The 27,339-nt window shown below is 39.8% G+C and overlaps 2 protein-coding genes across 4 annotated transcripts in view; both read right to left on the reverse strand.

Moving 5' to 3' along the window:
• The window catches only part of POGLUT3 (protein O-glucosyltransferase 3), a 31,817-nt gene extending 31,137 nt beyond the window's left edge, over positions 1 to 680 (reverse strand). Inside the window, exons 1-2 of one of the 2 annotated variants that reach the window (XM_040257921.1) lie at positions 431 to 680; positions 21 to 74 (exon numbers count right to left, since the gene is read on the reverse strand). In XM_040257921.1, the coding sequence (XP_040113855.1) occupies positions 21 to 74; positions 431 to 632 (256 nt within the window). In that variant the 5' untranslated portion in view covers positions 633 to 680. The remainder of the gene's footprint in view (positions 1 to 20; positions 75 to 430) is intronic. The other variant, XM_040257922.1, reaches the window with a different exon arrangement.
• A 9,424-nt stretch (positions 681 to 10,104) lies between these two features.
• The window catches only part of EXPH5 (exophilin 5), a 93,731-nt gene continuing 76,496 nt past the window's right edge, over positions 10,105 to 27,339 (reverse strand). For both annotated transcript variants that reach the window (XM_040257928.1, XM_040257929.1), the window contains 2 exons: positions 18,376 to 18,511; positions 10,105 to 15,593 (listed from right to left, as the gene is read on the reverse strand). In XM_040257928.1, coding sequence (XP_040113862.1) covers positions 10,255 to 15,593; positions 18,376 to 18,511 — 5,475 coding nt within the window. In that variant the 3' untranslated portion in view covers positions 10,105 to 10,254. The remainder of the gene's footprint in view (positions 15,594 to 18,375; positions 18,512 to 27,339) is intronic.

Below are 27,339 nucleotides of genomic sequence, written 5' to 3' on the forward strand. Positions count from 1 at the left end.
ATCAGGCCTAAACAACGCACCCCGATCCGATTCTCGGGCTGGATGACTCAACACGTAAAGGCACTCCCTGCAAGCTGTAACAGATCAGACAACTCGTCAGGCGGAGAAAGACCACCTCCAACTTGTGACTCACACTGCTTTCGTTAACACCCTGGGCTCCATCCGTACGGATTATCAGTCCCCGCACGTTAACTGCGGAAGGGAGCTCGGAGTTCATTCAGGAGACTTGCGTTGCAACTCCCTCCCGCCTTTGGGTCTGGGAGGGGAGGAGAAGAGGAGGTGACCAGAGCCGAGGGAAGGACGCCGCGCGGGCGGCGGGCGGCGGGCGGCGGGCGGGTTCCCGGGGAGGGGCGCGCGGTCGAGGCCGGGACGCGCGGAGGGGACGCGCGGAGCGGCCGCAGGGCGGGGGAGGCCCGCGGTCGAACACTACCTGGGGGCGAGCGGGTGAGATTTTGGCCCTCCGGGCTGACAGCCTGCAGGTAGAAATAGCGGACCGGCAGAACGACGCCCGCCTGCAGCCCGGGGCCCCACACCAGGCTCCGCGGCGCGCTGAGCGGCGCCTCCGGGGCCCCCGAGGCCACGAGCAGGGCGAGTTGCAGCGCCAGCAGCCGGGCCCGCGGCAGATGGCGCATGGTCTCAGGGCCACGGCGCCCCAGCTCGGAGGCGGCGGCGGGGAGGTGCCGGGCGCGCGGCGGGCGGGAGCGGGGCCCACTCCGGGGCGGGCTTCGCTCCGCCGCCCGCGGCTCCGCCCCCGGTTCCCACCCGGCCGGAAGGCGAGGGCGAGCCCGTCGCAGAGGGGCCGGGCGCGGCCGCGGGGCCGCAGTGGACTCGGCTCTCCCGCTCCAGGCCCAGCAACCGGCGGCGCGCGTCTGAAGACCAGGGCGGAGGGGGCGCTGCTGAGACCAGCGTGCTTGAGGCTGTGCCCTGCTGCCGCCTCTGCTGCTGGAGTTTGGCAACTCTTCAGAGGAAACTTATCTTTTTTAAAGGACGCACAGGATGATTGCTGTAGAGAAAAGGCCCAGTGGCGAAGAGCTTACGCGAACGCCTTCAAACAACGAATTTCACTGGGTTTAAAAGAGAGCAAAATGTCATTCCCGATTCCCGTCCAAGGCCAACTCTCCCAGCCCTTCCGTTCACAACAGCACCCACCAAACTGTATTACCTGTCTTGTTTTCTGCTGAGCAGTCTCCCTCACTGAACTGTAACTCCCTCCAGTCTCCCAAATCCCCTAAACCCTATACTTCCCTTCTTTCAACAAATGTTTGTTCAACCTTCGCTGAGTTGGAGCCAAGCCTCAAGCGAGGAACCAAAAGTTGCGCTCAGTAGCAGGAGATGGAGTTGAGGCTGGTGGGTGAGCATCACCTCAGAGTCAGAAACTGCTGTCCCCTGTAACCGATGGGGGTTGATTGGTCTTGAATGCTCCTCGGTCCTCAGATGCTGGACGTTGGATCTGGGGAAAGACTGACAAGGACCCTGGTAGCGGGAAGTCACTGTCTACCTTTCTCTTCCCACCATTTTGATCTTGGATGGGCAACAGTAAGTTTCAGTGTCCCAAAGAGAGATCTTAGTTCCTTCCACAGGAAATGAACCAGGGTAACCTAGATGAAAACCAGGAATCCTAGCTACTAGACCACCAGGTAGAAATAGACTTAAGTGCTCGTGCTCATAGAGGTAGAAAGGAGAGAGGACCCATCCCCCTACCAGCACCTTCTGGACTTCTTGTTAGGTGAAAATGACAAACCTACTTAATTTAGTAAAGTCACTCAGTCATGAGGGATTCTTTGCGACCCCATGGACTGTAGCCTGCCAGGCTCCTCCGTCCATGGGATTTTCCAGGCAAAAATACTGGAGTGGGTTGCCATTTCCTTCTCCAGGGTAATCTTCCCAACCCAGGGATCGAACCCTGGTCTCTGGCACTGCAGGCAAACTCTTTACTGTCTGAGACACCAGGGAAGCCCAGGATCTAGAAGCTAAAAGCAAAGTGGCTCTTACCCTAATCCGAAAGTTTCAATGAGGTAAAAACTAAAAGAGGTACAAAGTTTATTATTAAAGACACAGCACAACAAGTGGGAGAGCACACAGAGAAGCAGTTTAAGTCAGAAACTAGGCAGAAATATACACCCAAAGAGAGAAGGTATGGGCATCTCTCTAATGAGTAAACAGGTAAAGTAAATCACATATATAAGACAGTCCTTCTGGGTCTTTGTTGTTTAGTAGCTAAGTCTGACTTTTTGCAACGCCATGGGCTGCAGCACATCAGGCTTCCCTGTCTTCACCATCTCCTGGAGTTTGCTCAAACTCATGTCCATTGAGTCAATGATGCCATCCAACCATCTCATCCTTTGTCATCCTGTTCTCCTCCTGAGCTCAATCTTTCCCACCATCAGGGTCTTTTCCAATGAGTTGTTTCTTCGCATCAGGTGGCCAAAGTATTGTAGCTTCAGCTTCAGCATCAGTCCTTCAAATGAATATTCAGGGTTGATTTCCTTTAGGATTGACTGGTTTGATCTCCTTGCAGTCCAAAGGACTCGTAAGTTTCTTCTCCAGCACCACAATGTGAAAGCATCAATTCTTTGGTGCTCAAGCCTTCTTTATGGTCCAATTCTCACATCTGTACATGACTACTGGAAAAATCATAGCTTTGACTATGGACCTTTTTTGAAGTAATATCTCTGCTTTTTAATATGCTGTCTGGGTTGGTCATAGCTTTTCTTCCAAGGAGCAAGAATCTTTTAATTTCATGGCTACAGTCATAATCCCCAGTGATTTTGTGGTCCAAGAAAATAAAGTCTGTCACTGTTTCTATTGTTTCTCCATCTATTTGCCATGAAGTAACAGGGAGACCTGGCATGCTGCAGTCCATGGGGTCACAAAGAGTCGGACACCAATGAGTGACTGAACAGAACTGAACTGATGGAACCAGATGCCATGATCTTAGTCTTTTGAATGTTGAGTGTTAAGCAAGCTTTTCACTCTCCTCTTTCACCTTCATCAAGAAGCCCTTTAGTTCCTCTTCGCTTTCTGCCATTACAGTGGTATTATCTGCATATCTGAGGTTGTTGATATTTCTCCTGGCAAACTTGATTCCAGCTTGTGATTCTTCTAACCTGACATTTTGCATGATGTACTCTACATACAAGTTAAACAAGCAGGGTGACAATATATAGCCTTGATTTACTCCTTTGTTCCATGTCTGGTTCTAACTGTTGCTTCTTGACCTACATGCACACAGGTTTCTCAGGGTCTTGGTTTACTTTTGGCCAATTATCTTGTTTCTTCTCTCCTAACTGGTCCTAGGATCCTCCCCAACATGTGTGTGCAACTTTTTACTGAGATGGATCCTACCTCAGAAGCCTATAGGTATATGTCCACGTACTATGGGGTGGTTCCGCCTCCCTTTTTGACCCCCAAAGAGCCTTCCTGCACATGTGCAGACAGGGAAGTTCTCCTTGACTTCAGGAGTAGGCACCTTATCTAGTCATTCTAGTAGCACTCTGCTTTTGCCATTAGCTTTGTCCTTGGAGTGTCTGAGTGCAAACAAATCTTTAATTTTACTTCACTTTATTAATCCCAGCTGACTGGCCCAGGGGCCCATCTATCTCCTACCGCAATTTTATCTATATTAGTTAATTATATGTTCTTCTTTTATCTGCTTGTGGTTTTAATCTATACAAAGGAAAGAAAGTTCTTCACAGGCTGTGTGAGCCTGGAGAAACTCATGTCCTGGTATGGACACAGGATTTCTGCACTCTGCTGGCAGTTTCTTAAGCCAGAGTTGCCAGAATCAGGCCCTGAGAAGCCATCTGTTCATCTCCTGGCTTTACTTGGGCTCAGCATTCTTGCTATGACCAAGGTTTACCAGGGCAAAATCCTTACTGTATTTTTCCCATTTCTCTTGACCTGCTTTAGGAATGCTGAGCAGAGTTTATAGACAGTGTTCTTTATACTTTAGAAAGATTTTTAGGAACTGGTGGTAAATCACTGATAAATTGTAGAGCTAAAGTGTAGCATTACTTGGCACTACTTTCACTGCTAAATTTTATTTTGTGGGAGTGTCTGGATACTTTAAATGGAAAGCTTTGCTCTGCTCTAGCTATCACTTAAAAAGTTGTTTGGAACACATTTTGTTTGCATTCTTTCAAAATATTAAAGTCTTTTTTTTTCAGAGAAATAATCTGAGAGTTAGCTGGTACTGGATGATAGTAAAATATAGCTTAATAAATTATATAACACATGATAACACCTGGTATTTTGAGCACAGATCAGAGAAGTCATATAATTGTATCTGAACACTTGTTTAGCTGTATTGAATCCCTACCAATCTGTTTTCTTTCTCATCCTAACTCATATCTTAAAAAGTATATTTCTTCACATCATCCAATTCCTTGACTAGATTCTTTATAATAAATCAAATTTCATTCACTCAACAAACATTTATTCAATGCCTACTATGTTATAGACATTATACTTTGACTTCACAGCTCCTGTGGTTCACTGGACACGGAGGCAATGGACAAAGACAAAGAGGCAATATAAATAGTGTTATAGGTGCTAAAATATGGGTGTCAAGGACTGTATAGTGTCTAGGATGTTCTTATGTGAGCTTCCCTAGTGGCTCAGTGGTAAAAAAAAAAAAATATCTGCCTATCAATGCAAGAGACACAGGTTTGATCCCTGGTTGGGAAGATCTCCTAGAGAAGGAAATGGCCACCCACTCCAGTATTCTTGCCTGGAGAATCCCATGGACAGAGGAGCCTGGTGGGCTACAGTCCATGGGGTTGCAAGAGCTGGACACAACTTAGTGGCTAAGCAACAACAGCATACTTCATACAGAGATGCTAACCCCAGTACCTCAGAATATTACTGTATTTGGGATGGGTGGGCCCTAAACCAATCTAACTGCTGTTCTAAGAGAAAATTTGGGCACACAGAGACACCAGCAATGCTTGGGTACAGAAGAAAGACCATGTGAGGATGCTGTGAGAAGGTAGCCATCTGCAGTCCAAGGAGAGAGGGGTCAGGAGAAGTCAAATTTGTCAACATACTGATCTTGGACTTCTAGCCTCCAAAACTGTGAGAAAATAAATTCTGATATCTAAGCCAATCAGTTTCTGGAATTTTGCTGATAGCCCTAGCAACGGAGAAGGCGATGGCACCCCACTTCAGTACTCTTGCCTGGAAAATCCCATGGATGGAGGAGCCTGGTAGGCTGCAGTCCATGGGGTCCCAAAGAGTTGGACACAACTGAGCGACTTCACTTTCACTTTTCACTTTCGTGCATTGGAGAAGGAAATGGCAACCAACTCCAGTGTTCTTGCCTGGAGGATCCCAGGGACGGGGGAGCCTGGAGGGCTGCCATCTATGGGGTCGCACAGAGTCGGACACGACTGAAGTGACTTAGCAGCAGCAGCAGCCCTAGCAAACAAATACGTCTCCCCCTACCCATGCCCCGCCCCCACCCCCCAACCCCAGACCCCAGCCACCCACAAAGGTCCTGTAGGGACGATGCAAAATGCCTATCATAGATGTCTGGAGTGAGTTGCATTACAAGAGGTACACTCTAAGTTTAAGGGCTTACCATTTTTAGGGTAGGGGTAATTAAGTCTGCCCTTTGTCAGTGGGGAGATGTTATTTCATCCCTCTTGTGTTTGATGGCTGCATACACACCCTGAAAAATGGCATGAGTAAACAATGATCGAGAACTTACATTCTTGGCATACCCAGCAACACATGTCCAGGTATGGCCAGGCCCTTGGCAGATTGCCTCTACCAATATAAGTACACTGTATGAGGTCCAGTTAACCTAACCTTGAGAGATGCTTTCTGAAAGAGATGACATCTGTGCTAATCATGAAGATGGTCATCTATGCTGATCTATTTTTATCATGAAGGTCAGATAAGAATCTGCTGCAAGAAGAAGGGGAGAAGGCCATTCCAGGTAGGAAAAGGATTATATTGTCTACAACTAAAAACCCTAGCTCATCTAATGTATTTTAAATTTTAATAAAGGACAGTAAAAATATTTTGAATAACATACTACTCATATTCAAGCTGACAACACTCTCTTGTCCTTGGTAGAAAGATGGCTTTGAGTTCCTTTTCTAGAAAAGGTAAAGATTAGTACAAATCTACTCATTTGTTTAGCAGGAATTAACATTTCAATATTAACAGATCAATGCATGTCTAACATTTCAACTGGAAAGATCTGCTTATAATACTACTGGGAAGCAGATGACCCAATGCCACTGGGCTTCCTCTTCCTTTATAAATATGACAACTCTCAGAGAAAAGTTCCAGACCGTCCTCATTCCTTCTCTCTTATGCAGCTTATACAGCCAGGGACACTGACCTCCGTTTGTTGGTTGATTGCTTTTTGATACAAATGCAAGGAGAAGAGAGGAGTCATTTTCCAAAATCACTCAAATGGGTGATCTTATTCAATATCCACCAGAAAAATTTGTTTGAATAATTTTGTCCATACCACTCCCCTTTTTGTATTTTTCTGGAAACTTTCACACTTAAAGACAATCATTTGAGAATGGGAATAAAACTCAAGTCAAACAACGCATCCATTTAAATCATTTATTTCAACACTATTGTTTTAAATTTGTACCTTGTCTTGTAACATATTTCATACCTGAAGAAGAAGTTTGATACAAGTACATAAAAAGATTTGACAACATTTTAAACAATAGTTTTTAAGGCTTATTATATGTTTCAGAAACACAGAAATGCCAGTCACAAAGAGCCTCAAAGTAAAATATTTACATATTTACACTATACATGTAAATTGGATATTCTGAAGCATTATTACTATTATTGACAATAAACTCTTAGCAATAAGGCCTCCTTAATCTTCTGGCATTCAGTGGACTATATAACTTTTATATAGGTGTGGATTTTCCAATTTGATACCTATCTTCACCATAAACTTCAATGGACTTTCACCAACCCTAGGACGGGCACAGGTACCCATGTACTTCCTATACAAAGTAGTTTTTATTAGCTTATCATCAGCCAAAACCTTATTAGTAGCTGTTGGAGTTTTATTAACAGTAATGTATTGACAATGTAAGGGTATAAATTATTTAAAGGGAAGTCCCTGAATATTAATCTCATTGAGCCTTATTTTAAATGGAGTTCACACATAAAATTTATGGTTGTATAAGTCTATTATTTAAATGAACTAGTAATTTACCAGGTAATTATTTGCATTGATTCCCTCCTTAGTGACTCCATTTATGTGAATATTTACTTTAATGGTGATTATATATTAGAAAGCAAGTTATGAGTATAAAAAATGACTAGTATAAATTACTATAGCTATACCAAAAATGAATTTTAAAAAGCAGCACTTTGTATGTTAAAATACATAGGTATTTGCTATACTTCTTTAATGAAGTGTTTTATAAAGGTATAAAACTTTATAGAAGGTGCTATTTTCATAAATTTTCTGTTTTCTTGATTCTTGAGCCACACCAACAAGCAAACATTACAAATGGTGCAAGTGAACACTGGCCATCAATTACCTTTAAATTCAGGTGGTAGTTTCTAGTACAGAGAATCAGGGCCTGAAAGTAGTTGTTTTGCCTGATCTTAACTTACCTAACTGCTGATAAAGGCTAAATTCAGTGAAAAATAAGCTAACTTCATTTCATCTTTTGTAACATACACGTAGGCTCAGACTGTTTACCGAAATAGAACTTGCAAGCTGATCGTTTAAAAAACCAAGAATCTTAATATTAAAATATTAACTTTGAATATTTTAAAATTAAGTAGAAAACATAGGTTATGATTTATGAAGTTTTAATTAAATAATCAGATAAATAGAAAAAGGAAGGTAGAATTTACAAACATACATGAACAAAGAATAAAATATTACCTATACGTTACCATACAAATTTAAATGGAAATATTTAGAACAGTTCATTTAAAATTCTACTATCAGTCTTTGAGAATTGGTCAGAATTGGTCAGAACTTGAAGTTTAAGACAATTTATAGGTTTAAGAAGTACCTTTCATGTAGTTACTTCATTTTCATCAGTTTTGAGTTTCATGGGAACACTATAAACTAGCTCTGGCATTTAGCTTCTAGACAAGGCAGTATTTGAGAGGATAATAACAATGTGGTCCTTTTTTGCATTTCTATCAGTTCCAGATCTCTGTACATTTCCCCAACTCCTATCATTATCCTTAAATGGATGAAACAGACTAGGTGAGAAAAATGGAAACAAAATAGGCCAGGAAGTAAATATAGACCAAACAAGATAAAATCCACTCATGTTGACCCTCACAATATCAGAGCTAGGATGGTGTGTTTTCTGTAGTTCTATCAGGTTAGCTTCACTGCTGCCTGTTTATTGGTCTTTCCTGATTAGGAGAAGAGAAATCTCCAGAAGTTCTGCACGGCAAATTAAAGAATTAGGAAAGCCAAGTTATCAATGGGTACGACAAGCTAGTTAGTCTTGATAAAATTATTGAAGGAATCATAGTGACAAGCCTTTAGAAGCTCTGCCTTCTGACTTCTAAGGGTTTGGTAAATCTGGCAAGGAAGGCTGTGAACCTCAAGGTGTCAGATCTAACATGATAGTACTTTAGGGACTTGACCACGGCTATCGCTTGTGACTAAAATGTCTCACATGGAAAAAAGTGTTTTATCCTGCAAATAAAGAAAATTTTTATGTGGATGGTTCTGGAGAAATGGGGAACAACAGAAACAAAGCAACACTAAGAAAAACAAAAACAAAAAACAGTTGCTGAAAGAGCTGCATTAAGGATGTCAGTCTCATGAAGGGATGTCTGCTTATCTCCACCCCGGAGATGTGCTCCCTTCCTAAGCACAAATTCTGTGGCTGAGCCACCCTCTGTACCATCCTAGAAACTATTTCAAATGAATTCCTTTGCCAATGGTCTGCATAATCAAAGCTATGGTTTTTCCAGTAGTCATATACGGATGTGAGAGTTGGACCATAAAGAAGGCTGAGTGCCAAAGAACTGATGCTTTCAAATTGTGGTGCTGGAGAAGATCCTTGAGAGTTCCTTGGACAGCAAGAAAATCAAACCAGTCAATCCTAAAGGAAATCAACCCTGAATATTCATTGGAAGGACTGATGCTGAAGCTGAAATTCCAATACTTTGGTCACCTGATGTGAAGAACTGACTCATTGGAAAAGATCCCGACACTAGGAAAGATTGAGGGCAAGAGGAGAAGGGGGTGACAGAGGATGAGACGGTTGGATAGAATCACTGATTCAATGGACATGAATTTGGGCAAACTCCAGGAGATAGTGAAGCACAGGGAAATCTGGCGTGCTGCAGTCCATGTGGTTGCAAAGAGTTGGAAATGACTGAATAACAACAATATTTTTTGGCTTACTAGAGATTCACCTCTTCATAATAAGCACTTCAAATATGTGCTTCCTTTCTCCACTATGGATAAAACAGGATATCCTTATGGAAATCCCCTTCTTTGTTCAAAGGAAAAAAAAAAAAAAAAAAAAACAAATCCCAAACTCTAAATCTTCTAAAGGTTGATGAGTCAAACAGGATAATAATACTTACTCCATTGTTATCATCCCTATATTTTATTTAACAATCATGAATATGGAGTATGGACTGGAAGATGCAATACAGAGATTTGCTGTTGTGCTGGGATAGGAAAGGTGAAAGAAAGTTAGGAGGAATATAGAGCAGACAACCAAAACTGGATCATGAATTAAGAGATGAATTTGGGGCCGAGTGGCAGAAGACCAAGCATATATACAGAGGAAGAAAACACTAAACAAGAATTCATTGCTCTAGGATTCAGGAAGTCTATACTTAGAGTGGGGAATGGGGTGGGGAGGGGAGAGAATTTGGATTGTTTCACAGCAGTTAGTGCCCAGACTGGAGAAGGCAATGGCACCCCACTCCAGGACTCTTGCCTGGAAAATCCCATGGGTGGAGGAGCCTGGTAGGCTGCAGTCCATGGGGTCGCGAAGAGTTGGACATGACTGAGCGACTTCACTTTCACTTTTCACTTTGGCAACCCACTCCAGTGTTCTTGCCTGGAGAATCCCAGGGACGGGGGAGCCTGGTGGGCTGCTGTCTATGGGGTTGCACAGAGTCGGACACGACTGAGCGACTTAGCAGCAGCAGCAGCAGTGCCCAGACTAGATTTTTTTAGTATCTGTCCTTTCTATAGATATACATATTTACACTTTATTTACATTATAAACTTTTGGTGAAAAGGCTATACATTTCATTGAAAAAGGCTCACAGTTCTGACTCTTTGTCATTTTCATCCAAGTAGTATTCGTCATCCGTGGTTGTATCTGTGTCACAATCTGAGTCTACTGGATCCTCCTCATAGATATTAAGTGGCGCACTTAGAGATAAGCCATCCTCTGGCCTCTGGTTACTAGGAGAATTTGAAGTCGATGACTCTGTTGGGTTAGCAGGGTTAATTACATCATCTTTCAGGAAGCCAGGGTTCTTAAGGAAACTTGGTTTCCATAATCTCCCTTGTGTGAGTGACCTCTTTACATTTTCCAAGAAAGCCAGCTGCTGTTCTTTCCCAAAAATCCCATAGTCAATCGGCCTGGATATAGATGTTGCGGACCTAGGACCCATTTTTGTCCTGCTGTTGTTCAAAGCCCAACTTTCATTTTCACCACAGGAGGGAAGTTCAGAAAAAGATTTAAATCTTCGACTGTACCCGCTGTTGTTAGAGAATTCATTCCCAAGGGTCAGTCGACTCAGGACATCATCAATAGTAGTGCTTTCAGAGAAATGGCGCTCTCTGACTTTTGGAGGATGACTTATTCGTAATATATCACCGTGTACATTGATGCTTTTTAAGCTCTCTGAACGATAGGGGTGTAGCTGACGTTCACACTCCAGAGATGAAGCACTGTTTTGTCCTTGCTGACAACTGGTCAGTGGGAAGCAAACCATAGATTTCTCTACAGGCTCCAGTTGAAAAGGGGGTTTCGACTTCCTCTGATGGTCAGGGAAGTCTGCTTCCCTGAGGCTGATCAATGTAGGTTGGGCCAGGGCTCCTGATTCTCTTTCCAAAATCTGAGCAACTGTTACATCCTCAGAATTCTCACACTTTGGTTGTGATTCTGAGATATTTTTAAACTCGTTTTGATGTAATTGTGAAATGTTGTTGGACTTCTGATTACTTAAGTGTGTAGAAGCTTCTCTATTGGGTATTGCAGTAAGCTGGAGAGGGTTCTCGGATTTCTCCACATTTATTCCATCATTACTTAACCTGCTTTCATCTGTGGTTTCTGTGGACTTTAAAGTAGGCTCAAGGGACGGTGGGTTGCACTCTGGTGTGCCAAGGGACAAACTGCTAAAGCCAGAACTGTTCCCACTTTGGGGAAAGATAGTAGCCACATGTCTTCTAGGGTAGAAATCTTTAGCTGGAAATTTTCTGCTGGGTTTGGACATAACTACCAATCTGTGTTTAACTGAAGATCCACTTTTCCCTTTTTCTAGGTCAGCCAAGATTTTTTTACTTTTATTACTTCCTTCAGGAAGTGAGCGCTGATTCCATGCCAACTTCTGCATTTCATCTTTAGCCTTGCTCTCTGTCGTATTTACCTCCTGTCTTCTTTCAGGTAGTTCTCTGGGTTCAGACTGTGAACTGTTTAAATCTTGTTCACTTGAACAAGTCTCCTCATCAAGCTGTAGTTTACTCAAGGCTGGAGTAAGAGCAAAGACTTGGCTTTCTGAGTCAGAAAGTGGTTTCTCAGAGTTTTGGGGGAAATCTGTTCTAATTTCCCCTCTAACTTCCCTAGGCTGCAATCCCCTGGAGCTCTCCTCTGTAACTATGCCTGTGATATCTTTTTGAAGACTTCCAGTAGTTGTAATGGCTGTTTTACTACCTGTTTGCTCCCCAGAACTTCTTATGATGTAGGAGTTTTCAATATTCTCTTCTGAATGGGCTGGGAGGTTAGAAAAACCACTGTCATCTGATTTAATGAATTGTGGACAGTTTTCAGATTTCTCTCTTGTAACTTTTTTTTCCTGAAGCATTGGTGAAGTAAACACAGTTTCACTTTGCAATTTTCTCTCTTTCTCTTTCCTGCTTTGTGAATCAGATGGAGGTGTTTTAGCTAAGTTGTATGGGGAAATTTCTCCAGTTTTAGGTTCTTGTTTATGCAGAGAAACATCTGCTTCAATAGAAGCCATTTCCTGTAATGTAGATTCTGAGGACTCAACACTTGGTAATTGTAAAACAGTCATATTTTCAGTGATGTGAGAAAGATGACTGGTCTCCTGAGCAGAGGTATCTTTAGACAAAGGTGTTCCTGACTGGTCTTGCGCAGAACAATTCAGTTGGTCTTTTTCTAAAGCGCTGGGAGATGTTTTAGTCCCCACTTTAGTTGATTCTGTAAGTGAATTGATGTTTTGTGTATACTTTTGAAGAAGGTCACAGAATTTTTTGCTGTGCTTCCTTGGTAGAGTATAATATATTGAAACCACCTCAAGACATTTCACATTATCTTCATCACCAGAAACAGAAAACATACTCGTAGTCTTAAATTTATGTAAAGTTTTCCCACTTTCTTGTCCTGACGTATCTGAAGAAAAAGGTAAAGGGTGTTCATTTGGATGGGAAAATATGCCTGTCTTGGAGGCAGAAATTTTACCATTCTTTTCAGTATATTCTTCTAAGTATTCCTCCTGGTGGTGTCTCTTGCTTAAAGAACACTCACAAACAGATGAGTCACTTCCCAGAGGGTTAATGAGTCTCTCCCTAGGCCTCAGTGTTATAGGAGAAGCATCTGTACTGGAAACCAAGCATTTATCTCTTTCATCTCTTCCAGTTGAGGCATAAAGCACTTCTGAAGGCCATGACACAGCCCTCTTGATGAGGACTGGAAGTGGCCCTTTTCTATCAGAAGTAGATCCAATGTTTGTCATATCTGTCATCCCTTCTGTGGCTTCAAGTGCTGCTGAGACTGAGTCTGAATCTACTTTGGAACATTCGCTCTCTGATTCACAAGAACTGGGACTGAATTTTTTTGATGTGTTCTTTCCTACTGGATCTTCCATATCAGTTTTGACTTGTAATGCAACTGGTTCGTTCCTGAACAAAGAAGGCGTTATCGTACTTTCAGGCTCCTTGTTATCGATGAGAAAAACAGCTGATTTTCTTGGTAAAGTACAATAAATTGTATGAAGCTCAGGAGACTTGGAATTGCTTTGAGTTCCCTCAGTGAGATTGCTGTTGTCACTTGGAGGCACTGATTTACTTTCTGTTTTGCTTAATTTTTCGATGTAGGATATGCGTTCTCTTATTTTTCCTTTTCCCTTTCCACCCCTGAAAAGAGGGTGTGACTGGCATTTGACAACATTAACCTCTTCGTTATGTACAGGTGTGTGATTATCATTACTCTTTTGGTTTTCTAAGTGGCTTAGGGAAAATTGACTATTTTGGTTCTTGTAATCAGTGTCTTCTCTTTCTCCCAGAGATGAGTCTTTGTTTGAAGGACACTTCCAGAACATCGTGGTAGAAGGAATTACCGGAGCATCAAGGCAAGAATCATTTGACGGTGAGGAATCTGGTAGTGCCCCTGAAGACAGATCTAAAGAATTACGAGGCAAGTTGTGATCAGCATCTAACTTGCTACAGCTGGTAGAGTAAGTCGTGATACATTGTTCTTCCTTGGTATCTAAACAAGCAGGCTTTTCTGGAGACTGTGAGTATTGATTATCAGTATGTTCAGAACTCCCGTGGTTCTTTTTAATAATGCTTGAAATATCTTCCTTCCTTACTGTTAATTCCTGGTGACACACTTGACTTGGGCTGAGAAAAAGTGCTGTTGTTCTGCTTTCCTGAATGAAAGGAAGGGAAGTTGCTGAGTCAAGTTTTCTGCTCCCAGTATAACTCTTACCTTTTTTTAGTTCATTGGCTTTATGAATTTTGCAGGTATCTCTCCTGGAAATGATTCCAGGCAACCTTTTTGAACTTACTGGGGTAGATGCATTAAAAACAAATCTGTTGCTCTTGTCTGAGTCCTGGGAAAGGGGATTTTGAACATCAGGTAAAGGGTTAGAAAGTACTGTCTGTGAAACAAGTTGGGGTATTTCACCTGTCACGTTTGTCTGGTCTATCTTGTTTATTTTTTCATCTTTTTCCAAAACAGATGCCTTCAAGTCTTTCTCATTATTTACTTCTGTGACCAAGATATTGGCTTGGCTTTCAGTCAGAGGTGGAGAACCAGCTGAAACATTGTTGATCACTGTGACTTCTGTATAGTTTCTGTTTGGAAGAGAGGCTGGCTTAATTTTCTGCAAAGTGACTGTGGGAGTCTGAAAGTTAGGACTCTGAGGATTCCCTCTGTCATCAGGAATGTGCGGGAAGGAACTTTTGAATGGGGATGCTAGAGTTTGAGCAATTCCAAATGAGTAAGGTTCTTTGTTTACATGTATTTCCATAGGAGAACATTCTAACCCACCAGATTTCATGTGATAGCTTGCACTAGTTATGGAACAAACATTTGCTGGGCTGAAATGAGTAGACTGGTTCCCATTACCTTGTGACACCTCCATGCTCTCCAGTGTGGATGTCTGAGAATCAAACTGCCAGGGATGTGGTATCTGTTGGTTTCTGGAAATATTTGTTCTATAACTAGAAGAAAATGACCCCCAGTGTTGAGAAGGAACACTATGGCCATGACCAGATAGTGCACTGTTTACTTCAGTGGAGATCATTTCAAAGTCTCTGTCAGAAGAAGTAAATGGTTTCCTGCTTTGATGAAAGTCAGAAGAATGTTCTTTCTGTTGGCCCCAAAAACGATTTTGTTCAAATCTCTGTCCCCTGCTCCGTCCAAAGGTATTGCTAAAGAAAGACCTAGTAAATGGGTTATCTTCATGGTAGAATGGCATATTTTCTGAGTTCTCAAGTGGGTCAGGACTCATTGCGTTATCTATGGGAGCATTTAAACCAACACTTTGGTAAACACTCTGTGAATGGTAAAATTCATATCTCCTATTTGCCTGGAAACACCTGGGATACATATACTGGTCAGCAGGGTCAATTTCCATTGGTGATGGTGCCTCCAGGAACTCTACCTGGTTCTGCCTATCTCTAGAAGAATCTGATCTATTCCATATGATAGATGATAAAGGAGTTCTCTTTGGGCTTTGTTGGTGGCTTGGTGATATAAACCCAGTCTTATTCTGAGTTGTGGCTGGAAAATATAAGCTTCTTGCTTTGAAATACCCTGTAGCTGATGAAGCTGATCGTTGCCTGCTGTCAAAACACAGAGAAGTACTACCAAAAGAATTGTTTTGCACACAATCTTCTTTTAAGATTCTGGGTTCCCTTGTCCTATACATATTGTAGATTGTCCTTGTTCTAGGAGAAAAGGTTTTAAAACCTTCCCTAGGGGTTCCTGGTCTTAAGACATCATAGATAGACATATTAGAAGTTTCATTATAGCAATTTTTGTGCCTTCCTGTGATATTATTGTATTTGCTCCCACTGGAGTAAAAACGACTGAACTGTGTTCTTGATCCAATGTTGAGAGGTGTTCTGGTATTCACTGAGCTTGGAGATTGTTCCTGAGCCAGTTTGCTATCCAAATCATCTAAAACTAAAAGGAGAATATATGTCACTTTTTTTTGTAAACGATTTTACAGTCTAATAATATTTTGAATTGTTGAAAGTCCTTCTTGAAGAAGCATAATCACTTATAATTTTTAGATCATATCATCATAAACATTATGACATTAACTGATTATGTCTTTAAGATAGTTTGACTCTTACAAGGCTGCAATGGAAGTTTCTTTTTCATACGTTTTCAAATTTAACCTTCCATAATGCCTTCAAAACATAAAGCTATATTGTTTTTCACCTAATAAGGATTGTAATCATGATTTCTTTCAGTGCATCTTTTGTGTCACTAGGTAGCTGTAATGTTTCCAACTGTGTTTAAATCAGGGGATTGTAAAAGAAATGAAAGTCTATAAATAATATGTGAGTTGTACTTAGCTGTACATTACTGTCAAAAATCTGGCACCCAATTTATAAACATACTTATTTGGATGAATTTGAGCAATATGTAAAAATTTAAGTTCTATGAAATACTATCAAATAATATACTAATGGTAGCTTGCTTCCCCTGAAAAAAATATGACCCAATAGACATTTATATGTGTCTATCAGGTATAGTTCCAAGCACTAAATAGATTAACTCATTAAATCCTCACATAATCTTATAAGTTTAATAGTTACTATTCTCATTTTATAAGTGAGGAAACTGAGGAATGAAGAAATTAAGTAAATTGCCCAGCTTATACAGCTAGGAAGTGGATCCAGGAAGCCTGTTTCCTGAGTCCATACATGCAACCACTGTGCCACAAAAGTTCACTTTTCATTTTTTCTTTTAATGAACTAAAGATGATTTCACTATGAGCTCATTATGTTACAAGGATGTTGCTGTTGTCAAACAATGTTTACTTTTTTCTTAGTAGCAAGGTCAGAGAGTGGTATGTAAGTCAGGCCCCAGTGACCTCCCTATAATTCCGAGGACCTAGGCCAACCCAAGACCCAGGACTCATGTTTACTAGGACCACTGTCTCTGTGATCTCAGGTAAGTCATAGGGTATTTTCACTTGGTTGGTTCTTCCTTGAATTGTTTATTGAATCATATTTGACATCTTTTCCTCAATAAAAACCTGTTAGAATTTAAACAGAATCAAAATCTTTTAAAGTTTTAAGATGCCTTAATACCTATCTTATATATTTCATCATATTCATGTTATGACAAATGAGTAGATGTGTATTTTGAAGAAATGTTCATTAAAAAATAAAATCTGACATGAGAGATAAGCTATGGAAATTATTTAAATTGTTGAAGAAGTTTTTCACTTACAGAATCTTTCCTTTTGATTTACATAAAATGTTTCACTCTATGTTGTTGTTAAAAATTTTAATTTTAATTCTTCAATAACAGAAAAAATTAGGTGTATCAGTATCTGAGTGAATGTAAGTGAGATGTACTTATAATATGCCAATTATTTTAGGACAGGTATTGAAGAAGTTTTTGATATCCACTCTGGATTTTCTCTACCCTATTTTATTTGTTAGTTGGTACTATTAAGTTTGCATAGCAGGCAAAAGAACTAGTCCTGAGCATTTAATATCTGTAACTAAGGAGTTCTTTAGGGAATCATCCTGTTAATGCTGTAATGAAAAAAATTAGTTTTCCCCTGTCCCTAAATAACTTACTCACTATATCTACAGATAAAATAAGCAATGCCAAAATATAAGGCAGGGCAAAAGAAAAAAAATCTTCATAAATCTGTCTTTAAAAAAATTATAATGAAATTTCTTTGATTTGTTTTATCTTTCAGCTTGTTCATAGTATTTTTTCCTCATTAAAGTCTTTTGCTGACTACAAAAATATGTTGTTATAATAGAAAATACAGGAGAGTATAACAAAAGAGGTAAAATCACCTAGAGTCCTTCTTCCTAGAGATAACCACTCTTAACACTTGAATCCCAATACTGCTGTTTGACTCACAACTCTGAAGGTGAAAAAGTCTGCTGTTCTTCTTCTCCTTTTTATTTTCAGAGCAGTCTTTTTTTTTTTTTTTCACTTCATGAAAAATAGCTCTCCTCTACTAGGCAAAACCTTTGTTTTGGAACAGAAATTTTCCTCTGGGTCTTTTTTCTTTGAAGCAAGTTCTCTGCCAGGAACCATTTTACTGAAAGGAGTGCCTAGATTGAACATCCAGCTGGAAGTCTCTCAGTGACCACACCACTTGTCCTAACTATAGGGCTGAGGTGATGTCATTGCCTGTGCAAACTGAATTTAGTTCCTCAAGGTGAAGCTTGTGAATGATTTCACGTTTCATATGGCCAGGTTTATTTTAATACAAAATAAACTATGTCAAGGTGAGTGATGCTTACATAATAAGATCCATGGGTATATAGTACTTTTGGAATCTGTTTTAGTCTTTATTGTTATCTATTGTACAAGGTTAATAGTTTAACAACAATTAGATTTCATCACTGTGCATTTAGGCCCTAATCAGGAACAATAAAAATCTATTAAGGATAGTAAACTTTATAAATATATGTCTAAAGATATATCCTTTTATCTTTTTACTTGAGTTTATATATTAACATTATTACCATTCCATAGATTTATCAGGCCTTGATCCAAGAATATTTACTTACATTATATTTAAATATAAGATTTTAAAAATATTTCTGTTAATAGAATATAACCCCATCCTCTTCAGGTGAGGATAACAAGAGGACTTCAAAAATAAAGTACAAGGGCTTGAGCATTTTAGTATAAACTGTAATCATTATTTGTTTTTCTTTAGTACCAGGAATTCCAAAGGAAATTCAATGCAGAGACTTACCTTGGAAGAACTCGTCCTCTAGCAGTGAACCATCCCACGGAGGGACAGTACTTCCCTCCCTCATGCTTGCTGGCCTGGGGACAGTTGCACTGTCAGTGGGTTGGCTTTCCAGAGGTGAACTGTATATATTTGCCTGCTAATTTTAAAATAGAAAATGTAATATTATTTTTGGACCTTCTTTAGCCAACATGTTCCCACAAAAACATCCCAAGCTTAAAAGTCCTAATCTAAGGACAGCAAATCAATTTTTCTACCATTTATTTATCTAGTTGTAATGTTTTGTTGTTTTTGCAGTTTGTAAGTGATCACAAATTTCCCCATACTTACATTAATTCCATTTTGTATAAGTTCAGGCAAGGTATCTAGGCTGTCTCTGCAAAACATGCGTACAAATTTATACAGCACTACAGAAATCTTACAGAGCTTCTTGGGAAATGGAAAGAAATCAACTTCTCTTGAGTGAGGAATGTTGTTTGTCTGGCCCAGTGGCTGTAATTTTAGGTTTCTTAACATTGTACCTATTTTCTATCAAGAGGCAGTTAGCTGAAACTTGTAGTGAATCATAAGATTTGTGAACTTGATGGATTTAGAAATTTAAATTTTTTTTAATTTTAAAATTTATTTAAATTAAAAAAAAATTTTTTTAATTCTAAATTTTTAAAAATTTTCCATCCACAGAAATCATGTAAAATGGTAGAACCTTCCAAACACACATAAGGAACTGATTAATAGTTCTGAAAAAAAAGGTGCTGAGAAGCATGACCTCGTATATATATTTTAAATCTTTGCTGGTTTTATAGGACTTAGGAGAATGACATAGAGATGGAGAGCTGTTTACCTTCTTTACTAGCAAATTTTATCTTGATTTCATTAAATCTATCACTCTGATGCTGGGAGGGATTGGGAGCAGGAGAAAGGGACGACCGAGGATGAGATGGCTGGATGGCATCATGGACTCGATGGACATGAGTCTGAGTGAACTCTGGGAGATGGTGATGGACAGGGAGGCCTGGCGGGCTGCGATTCATGGGGTTGCAAAGAGTCGGACACGACTGAGCAACTGAACTGAACTGAACTGATCATTGCTTTTAAGTTTTAATTTGTCTTTATAACCTTGGGGAATTATCCACTCCTACCCCTTCACTTCCTTTTGCCAAAATTCTATTTGCATTTCCTCTGTCACACTGGCTCTGCCACTCCTGACTTCACTTTAACTCATTCTGCATGGTATCCTCCACAAGGCCATTTCCCATTCCAGTTGCTTTATTTTTAGTTCATTTTCTTTTCTTTTTTTTTTTTGCCATTTTATTTTTTTAATTGAAGGATAATTGCTTTACAGAATTTTTTGGTGTTCTGTCGTATATCAATAAGAATCAGCCATTGGTACATCCATGTCCTCTCCCTCCCGAACCTCCCTTCCCTCCCACCCTTCTAGATTGTCACATAGCCCCTGATTGAATTCCCTGAGTCATACAGCAAATTCCCATTGGCTATCTATTTTACATATGGTAGTGTAAGTTTCCATGTTATTTTCTCCATGCATCTCACCCTCTCCCTCCTCCCATCCCCTTGTGTCCACAGGTCTGTCTATTCTTTATGTCTGTTTCACCATTGCTGCCCTGCAAATACATTCATCAGTACCATCTTTCTAGATTCCATATATATGCATCAGTACATGATACTTATATTTCTCTTTCTGACTTACTTTACTCTGTATAATAGGCTCTATTCGTTCACCTCATTAGAACCGACTCAAATGTGTTCCTTTTTATGGCTGAAAAGTATTCCACTGTAGATATGAACCACAGCTTCTTTATCCATTCATCTGTCGATGGACATCTAGGTTCTTCCATGTTTTAGCTATTGTAAATAGTGCTGCAGTGAACATTGGGGTACATATGTCATTTTCAATTTTGGTTTCCCCATGGTATATGCCTAGTAATGGGATTGCTGGGTCATAAGGAACCTCCATACTGTCTTCCATAGTGGCTGTATCAATTTACATTCCTACCAGCAATGCAAGAGAGTTCCCTTTTCTCCACAACTTCTCCAGCATTTATTGTTTGTAGACTTTTTGATGATGGCCATTCTGACTGGTGTAAGGTGGTATCTCATTGTAATTTTGATTTGCAGTTCTCTAATAATGAGTGATGTTGAGCATCTTTTCATGTGTTTGTTAGCCATCTGTATGTCTTCTTTGGAGAAATGTCTGTTTAGATCTTTTTCACACTTTTTGATTGGGTTGTTTATTTTTCTGGTATTGAGTTGTATGAACTGCTTATATATTTTGGAAATTAACTGTCAGTTGTTTGCTTTGCTTTATTTTCTCCCATTCTGAGGGCTGTCTTTGCACCTTGTTTGTAGTTTCCTTTGCTGTGCAAAAGCTTTTAAGTTTAATTAGGTCCCACTTGTTTATTTTTGTTTTTATTTCCATAACTCTAGGAGGTGGGTCATGGAAGATCTAGCTTTGATTTATGTCACTGAGTGTTCTGCCTATGTTTTCCTCTAGAGTTTTTATAGTTTCTGGTCTTACATTTAGGTCTTTAATCCATTTTTCTTTCTTTCTTTCTTTCTTTTTTTTAAAATTAATTAATTAATTAATTTTTTATTTTACTTTACAATTCTGTATTGGTTTTGCCATACTCTTTTTTTTTTTTAATTTATTTATTTATTTTTAATTTTTACTTTACAATTCTGTATTGGTTTTGGCATAGATTGACATGAATCCACCACAGGTGTACATGCGTTCCCAAACATGAACCCCCCTCCCACCCCCCTTCCCACAACATCTCTCTGGGTCATCCCCGCGCGTCAGCCCCAAGCGTGTCATATCCTGCATCAGACATAGACTGGCATTTCGATTCTTACATGTTATTATACATGTTTCAATGCCATTCTCCCAAATCATCACACCCTCTCCCTCTCCCTCTGAGTCCAAAAGTCCGCTATACACATCTGTGTCTCTTTTGCTGTCCTGCATACAGGGTCATCATTGCCATCTTCCTAAATTCCATATATATGTGTTAGTATACTGTATTGGTGTTTTTCTTTCTGGCTCACTTCACTCTGTATAATCGGCTCCAGTTTCATCCATCTCATCAGAACTGATTCAAATGTATTCTTTTTAATGGCTGAGTAATACTCCATTGTGTATATGTACCATAGCTTTCTTATCCATTCATCTACTGATGGACATCTAGGTTGTTTCCATGTCCTGGCTATTATAAACAGTGCTGCGATGAACATTGGGGTACATGTGTTTCTTTCAATTCTGGTTTCCTCTGTGTGTATGCCCAACAGTGGGATTGCTGGGTCATAAGGCATTTCTATTTGCAATTTTTTAAGGAATCTCCACACTGTTCTCCATAGTGGCTGTACTAGTTTGCATTCCCACCAACAGTGTAGGAGGGTTCCCTTCTCTCCACACCCTCTCCAGCATTTATTGCTTGCAGATTTTTGGATCGCAGACATTCTGACTGGTGTGAAGTGGTACCTCATTGTGGTTTTGATTTGCATTTCTCTTATAATGAGTGATGTTGAGCATCTTTTCATGTGTTTGTTAGCCATCCGTATGTCTTCTTTGGAGAAATGTCTATTTAGTTCTTTGGCCCATTTTTTGATTGGGTCGTTTATTTTTCTGGAATTGAGCTGCAGGAGTTGCTTGTATATTTTTGAGATTAGTTGTTTGTCAGTTGCTTCATTTGCTATTATTTTCTCCCATTCGGAAGGCTGTCTTTTCACTTTGCTTATGTTTTCCTTTGTTGTGCAGAAGCTTTTAATTTTAATTAGATCCCATTTGTTTATTTTTGCTTTTATTTCCAGAATTCTGGGAGGTGGATCATAGAGGATCCTGCTGTGGTTTATGTCAGAGAGTGTTTTGCCTATGTTCTCCTCTAAGAGTTTTATAGTTTCTGGTCTTACATTTAGATCTTTAATCCATTTTGAGTTTATCTTTGTGTGCGGTGTTAGAAAGTGATCTAGCTTCATTCTTTTACAAGTGGTTGACCAGTTTTCCCAGCACCACTTGTTAAAGAGATTGTCTTTACTCCATTGTATATTCTTGCCTCCTTTGTCAAAGATAAGGTGTCCATATGTATGTGGATTTATCTCTGGGCTTTCTATTTTGTTCCATTGATCTATATGTCTGTCTTTGTGCCAATACCATACTGTCTTGATGACTGTGGCTTTGTAGTAGAGCCTGAAGTCAGGCAAATTGATTCCTCCAGTTCCATCCTTCTTTCTCAAGATTGCTTTGGCTATTCGTGGTTTTTTGTATTTCCATACAAATCTTGAAATTATTTGTTCTAGTTCTGTGAAAAATATCGCCGGTATCTTGATAGGGATTGCATTGAATTTGTAAATTGCTTTGGGTAATATACTCATTTTCACTATATTGATTCTTCCGATCCATGAGCATGGTATATTTCTCCATCTATTAGTGTCCTCTTTGATTTCTTTCATCAGTGTTTTAAAGTTTTCTGTATATAGGTCTTTAGTTTCTTTAGGTAGATATATTCCTAAGTATTTTATTCTTTTTGTTGCAATGGTGAATGGAATTGTTTCCTTAATTTCTTCTTCTACTTTCTCATTATTAGTGTATAGGAATGCAAGGGATTTCTGTGTGTTGATTTTATATCCTGCAACTTTACTATATTCATTAATTAGCTCTAGTAATTTTCTGGTAGAGTCTTTAGTGTTTTCTATGTAGAGGATCATGTCATCTGCAAACAGTGAGAGTTTTACTTCTTCTTTTCCAGTTTGGATTCCTTTTATTTCTTTTTCTGCTCTGATTGCCCCTACTCTTTAATCCATTTTGAGTTTATATTTGTTTGTGGTGTTAAGTATTCTAATTTCATTCTTTTGCATGTAGCTATTATTCCCAGCACCATTTATTGAAGAGGCTATCTTTCCCCATTGTATATTCTTGCCTCCTTTGTCAAAAATAAGGTATCCATAGGTGTGTGGGTTTATCTCTGGGCTCTCTATCTTGTTCCATTGGTCTATATTTCTCTTTTTGTGCCAGTACCATACTGTCTTGACTGTAGCTTTGTAATATAGTCTGAAGTCAGGAAGGTTGATTCCTCCAGCTCCATTCTTCTTTCTCAAGACTGTTTTGGCTGTTTGCAGTCTTTTGTGTTTCCATATGAAATGTGAAATTTTTGTTCTAGTTCTGTGAAAAATGGCATTGGTAATTTGATAGGGATTGCATTGAATCTGTAGATTGCATTTGGTAGTATAGTCATTTTCACAGTATTGATTCTTCCTGCCAGGAAAATGGACTATCTCTCCATCTGTTTATGTCATCTTTGATTTCAGTTCACTTTCTACCCAGTCCCTGCCTCTTGAATCTTATTTGATATTTACTATCACATTTCATCTCATCTTGAATGCTTCAGACCAAATCTCTAATCTTTCCAAAGCTCCAGCTTTTTAACTTCTCCATCACAGGTCTGTCCAAATCTAAAGCCTAGGTTCTCTTAATCCTTGCATTTTCCATAATCTAGTATAATATTTTTATACTTGTCTGCTTTCTTTCTCAAAATCTAGGTGAGTTACTCCTTATAGAAGAAGCCCTGCTTAATTTCATTGACTTGCCCATTAAATTAGGGGCAATCCATAATTTAATACATACAAAGGAGATTTATTAATTAGAAAGAAATAATCCAATGATATTTTATTGGCTATTGGATATAATTTAAGACACTTACATTAAATTCAGAAGTAAACAAATATTAGAAGCACATTATAACTATAGGGATATACCAATTGGAGATAATAAAACCAGAAACTAATCAATTGAGAAATCAGATCAGTTACAGTTACACTTTTCTCTCTACAGTGCATCAAGGTGTTCTCTCTTGTACCCTACCTACTGTCTTTTTTCAAGATTTATTTATTTGGCTGCCTTGGATCTTAGTTGCAGCACGTGGTATCCTCATTGCATCACATGGGAATCTTCACTGAGCTGCATGGACTCTCTAGTTGGGGTTATGGGCTCTAGAGTTCCCAAGTTCAATAGTTGCAATGCCTGGGCTTGATTGTATCCCAGTATGCAGGATTTTAGTTCTGCAACCAGGGATTGAACCTGAGTTCCCTGCATCACAAGGCAGATTCTTAACCACTGGACCACCAGGGAAGTCCCATCCAAATCTTTATTTGTGCTAATAACATTAAGCCATGAACTTATAAGTCCATTCTTCCCAAACCTGCAGTTTTGGTACTTGTTGCAGAGTGGATATATTTGATTAAGAGACAGTAAGCAATGTTGTCTCCCAGTCATTTTAACATTCAAATGAACTTCAGATTTCCTTTAAGTGGACCGGAGTACATTCCTTCTGGCCTCCTGGATAACATTTTTTAATACTGAATTTATAATGAAATAAAAAATACATGAACTGAATAGTCAGGTGAAGAGACTAACTTCTTTAGGTGGGAAGTATTTCTACCACCTAAAGACCATGAATATAACCTCTTTTGGTTAGATTTCTGCCCAGATCCACTTCAATGTCAACCCTATTCATCCAAGGTACTAAAGATGTTTCCCACACAGTTTAGTTCAGTCACTCAGTTGTGTTTGACTCTTTGTGATCCCATGGACTGCAGCACACCAGGCTTTCCTGTCCATCACCAACTCCTGGAGCTTGCTCAAACTCATGTCCATCAAGTTGGTGATGCCATCCAGCCATCTCATCCTGTGTTGTCCCTTTCTCCTCCTGCCTTCACTCTTTCCCAGCATCAGGGTCTTTGCCAACGAGTCAGATCTTCACATCAGGTGGCCAAAGTATTGGAATTTCAGCTTCAGCATCAGTCCTTCCAATGAGTATTCAGGATTGATTTCCTTTACGATTGACTGGTTTGATCTCCTTGCAGTCCAAGGGACTCTCAAGAGTCTTCTCCGGCACCACAGTTCAAAAGCATCAGTTCTTCAGTGCTCCGCTTTCTTTATAGTCCAACTCTAACATCCATCATGACTACTGGAAAAAACCTTAGCTTTGACTAGATGGACGTTCATCAGTAAAGTAATGTCTCTGCTTTTAATATGCTATCTAGGTCTGTCATAGCTTTTCTTCCAAGGAGCAAGCATCTTTTAATTTCATGGCTGCAGTCACCATCTGCAGTGATTCTGGAGGCCAAGAAAATAGTCTGTCATTGCCTCCTTTGTTTCCACATCTATTGGCCATGAAGTGATGGTACCAGATGCCATGATCTTAATTTTTTGAATGCTGAGTTTTAAGCCAGCTTTTTCAGTTTTATCTTTCACTTTCATCAAGAGGCTCTTTAGTTACTCTTCATTTTCTGTCATAAGGGTGGTGTCATCTGCATATCTGAAGTTATTGATATTTCTTCCGGCAATCTTAATTCCAGCTTGTGATTCATCCAGTCTGGCATTTCACATGATGTACTTTGCATATAAGTTAAATAAGGAGGGTGAAGATATACAGCCTTGACATATTGCTTTCCCAATTTGGAACTAGTGAGTTGTTCCACCTCTGATTTTAACTGTTGCTTCTTGACTTGCATACAGATTTCTTAGCAGGCAGGTAATGTGGTCTGGTATTCCCATCTGTTTCAGAATTTTCCACAGTTTGTTGTGATCCAGACAGTCAAAGGTTTTAGTGTATTCAATGAAGCAGAAGTAGATGTTTTTCTGGAATTCTCTTATGTTTTCTATGATCCAACAGATGTTGGAAATTTGATCTCTGATTCCTCTGCCTTTTCTAAATCCATCTTGAACATCTGGAAGTTCTTGGTTCATGTAGTTGAACATGAAGTTGAAGCCTCACTTGGAGAATTTTCAGCATTACTTTGCTAGCATATAAAATGAGTGAAATTGTGCTGTTTGAACATTGCCTTTCTTTGGGATTGGAATGTAAACTGACCTTTTCCAGCCCTGTGGCCACTGCTGAGTTTTCCAAATTTGCTGGCATATTGAGTGCAGCACTTTAATAGCATCATCTTTTAGGATTTGAAATAGTTCAGCTGGAATTCATCACCACCACTAGCTTTATTCATAGTGATGCTTCCTAAGGCCCACTTGACTTCACATTCCAGGATGTCTGGCTCTAGGTGAGTGATCACACCATTGTAGTTATTATATGGCTGCGGCTGCTGCTGCTGCTTCTAAGTCGCTTCAGTCGTGTCCGACTCTGTGCGACCCCGTAGACGGCAGCACACCAGGCTCCACCATCCCTGGGATTCTCCAGGCAAGGACAGTGGAGTGGGTTCGTTTCCTTCTCCAATGCATGAAAGTGAAAAGTGAAAGTGAATCGCTCAGTCGTGTCCGACCCTCAGCGACCCCATGGACTGCAGCCTTCCAGGCTCCTCCATCCATGGGATTTTCCAGGCAAGAGTACTGGAGTGGGGTGCCATTGCCTTCTCTGATTATATGGCTAAGGAAGGTAAATCCTCTGGGGCTCACAGCACACACTGGTCTTCAATCAGGAATGTCTTGGACTCCAAATTTTCCTCCAAAGAGTGTTTCATGCCATGGAATTATCATAAAAGATGAAGCCTATTTCCCATACCTGGCCTAGAGGATGAGGCCTCTGAGTAGCAAAACACCTCCAAGTAGCAAAACAGTGTCAAAATCCTTTTCCAAATTTTGATTTAAGCTTTTTCTCCCCAATTATCTTTAACCCCCATGTTCCAAACTCTCTACACACAGTTCTACAAAATGTCAAACACTTTTCTTTTGTTTCTCTTGATTTTATTGTTCTTAAAAAAAAAATAAAAGTACACTTTTGACGACTCTGTGTCTCTGCTCCTGATCTTTGCTCTTGCTTCTCTTCTGCTGAAAATATCCTTCAGTCTAGTTCCTATATCACCCTCTCTGTGAGTCCTTCTCCAGTTCTCACAGGAAGAGTTAATTACCATAGTATTTTTAATATATCTCTGATATTATACATATTATTTCATATCAAAGTTGTTTACATTCTTTCTACTTTTACTTTATCACTAGATTTC

This window comes from Oryx dammah, unplaced genomic scaffold, assembly GCF_014754425.2.
Source record: "Oryx dammah isolate SB20612 unplaced genomic scaffold, SCBI_Odam_1.1 HiC_scaffold_17, whole genome shotgun sequence".
NCBI lineage: Eukaryota > Metazoa > Chordata > Mammalia > Artiodactyla > Bovidae > Oryx > Oryx dammah.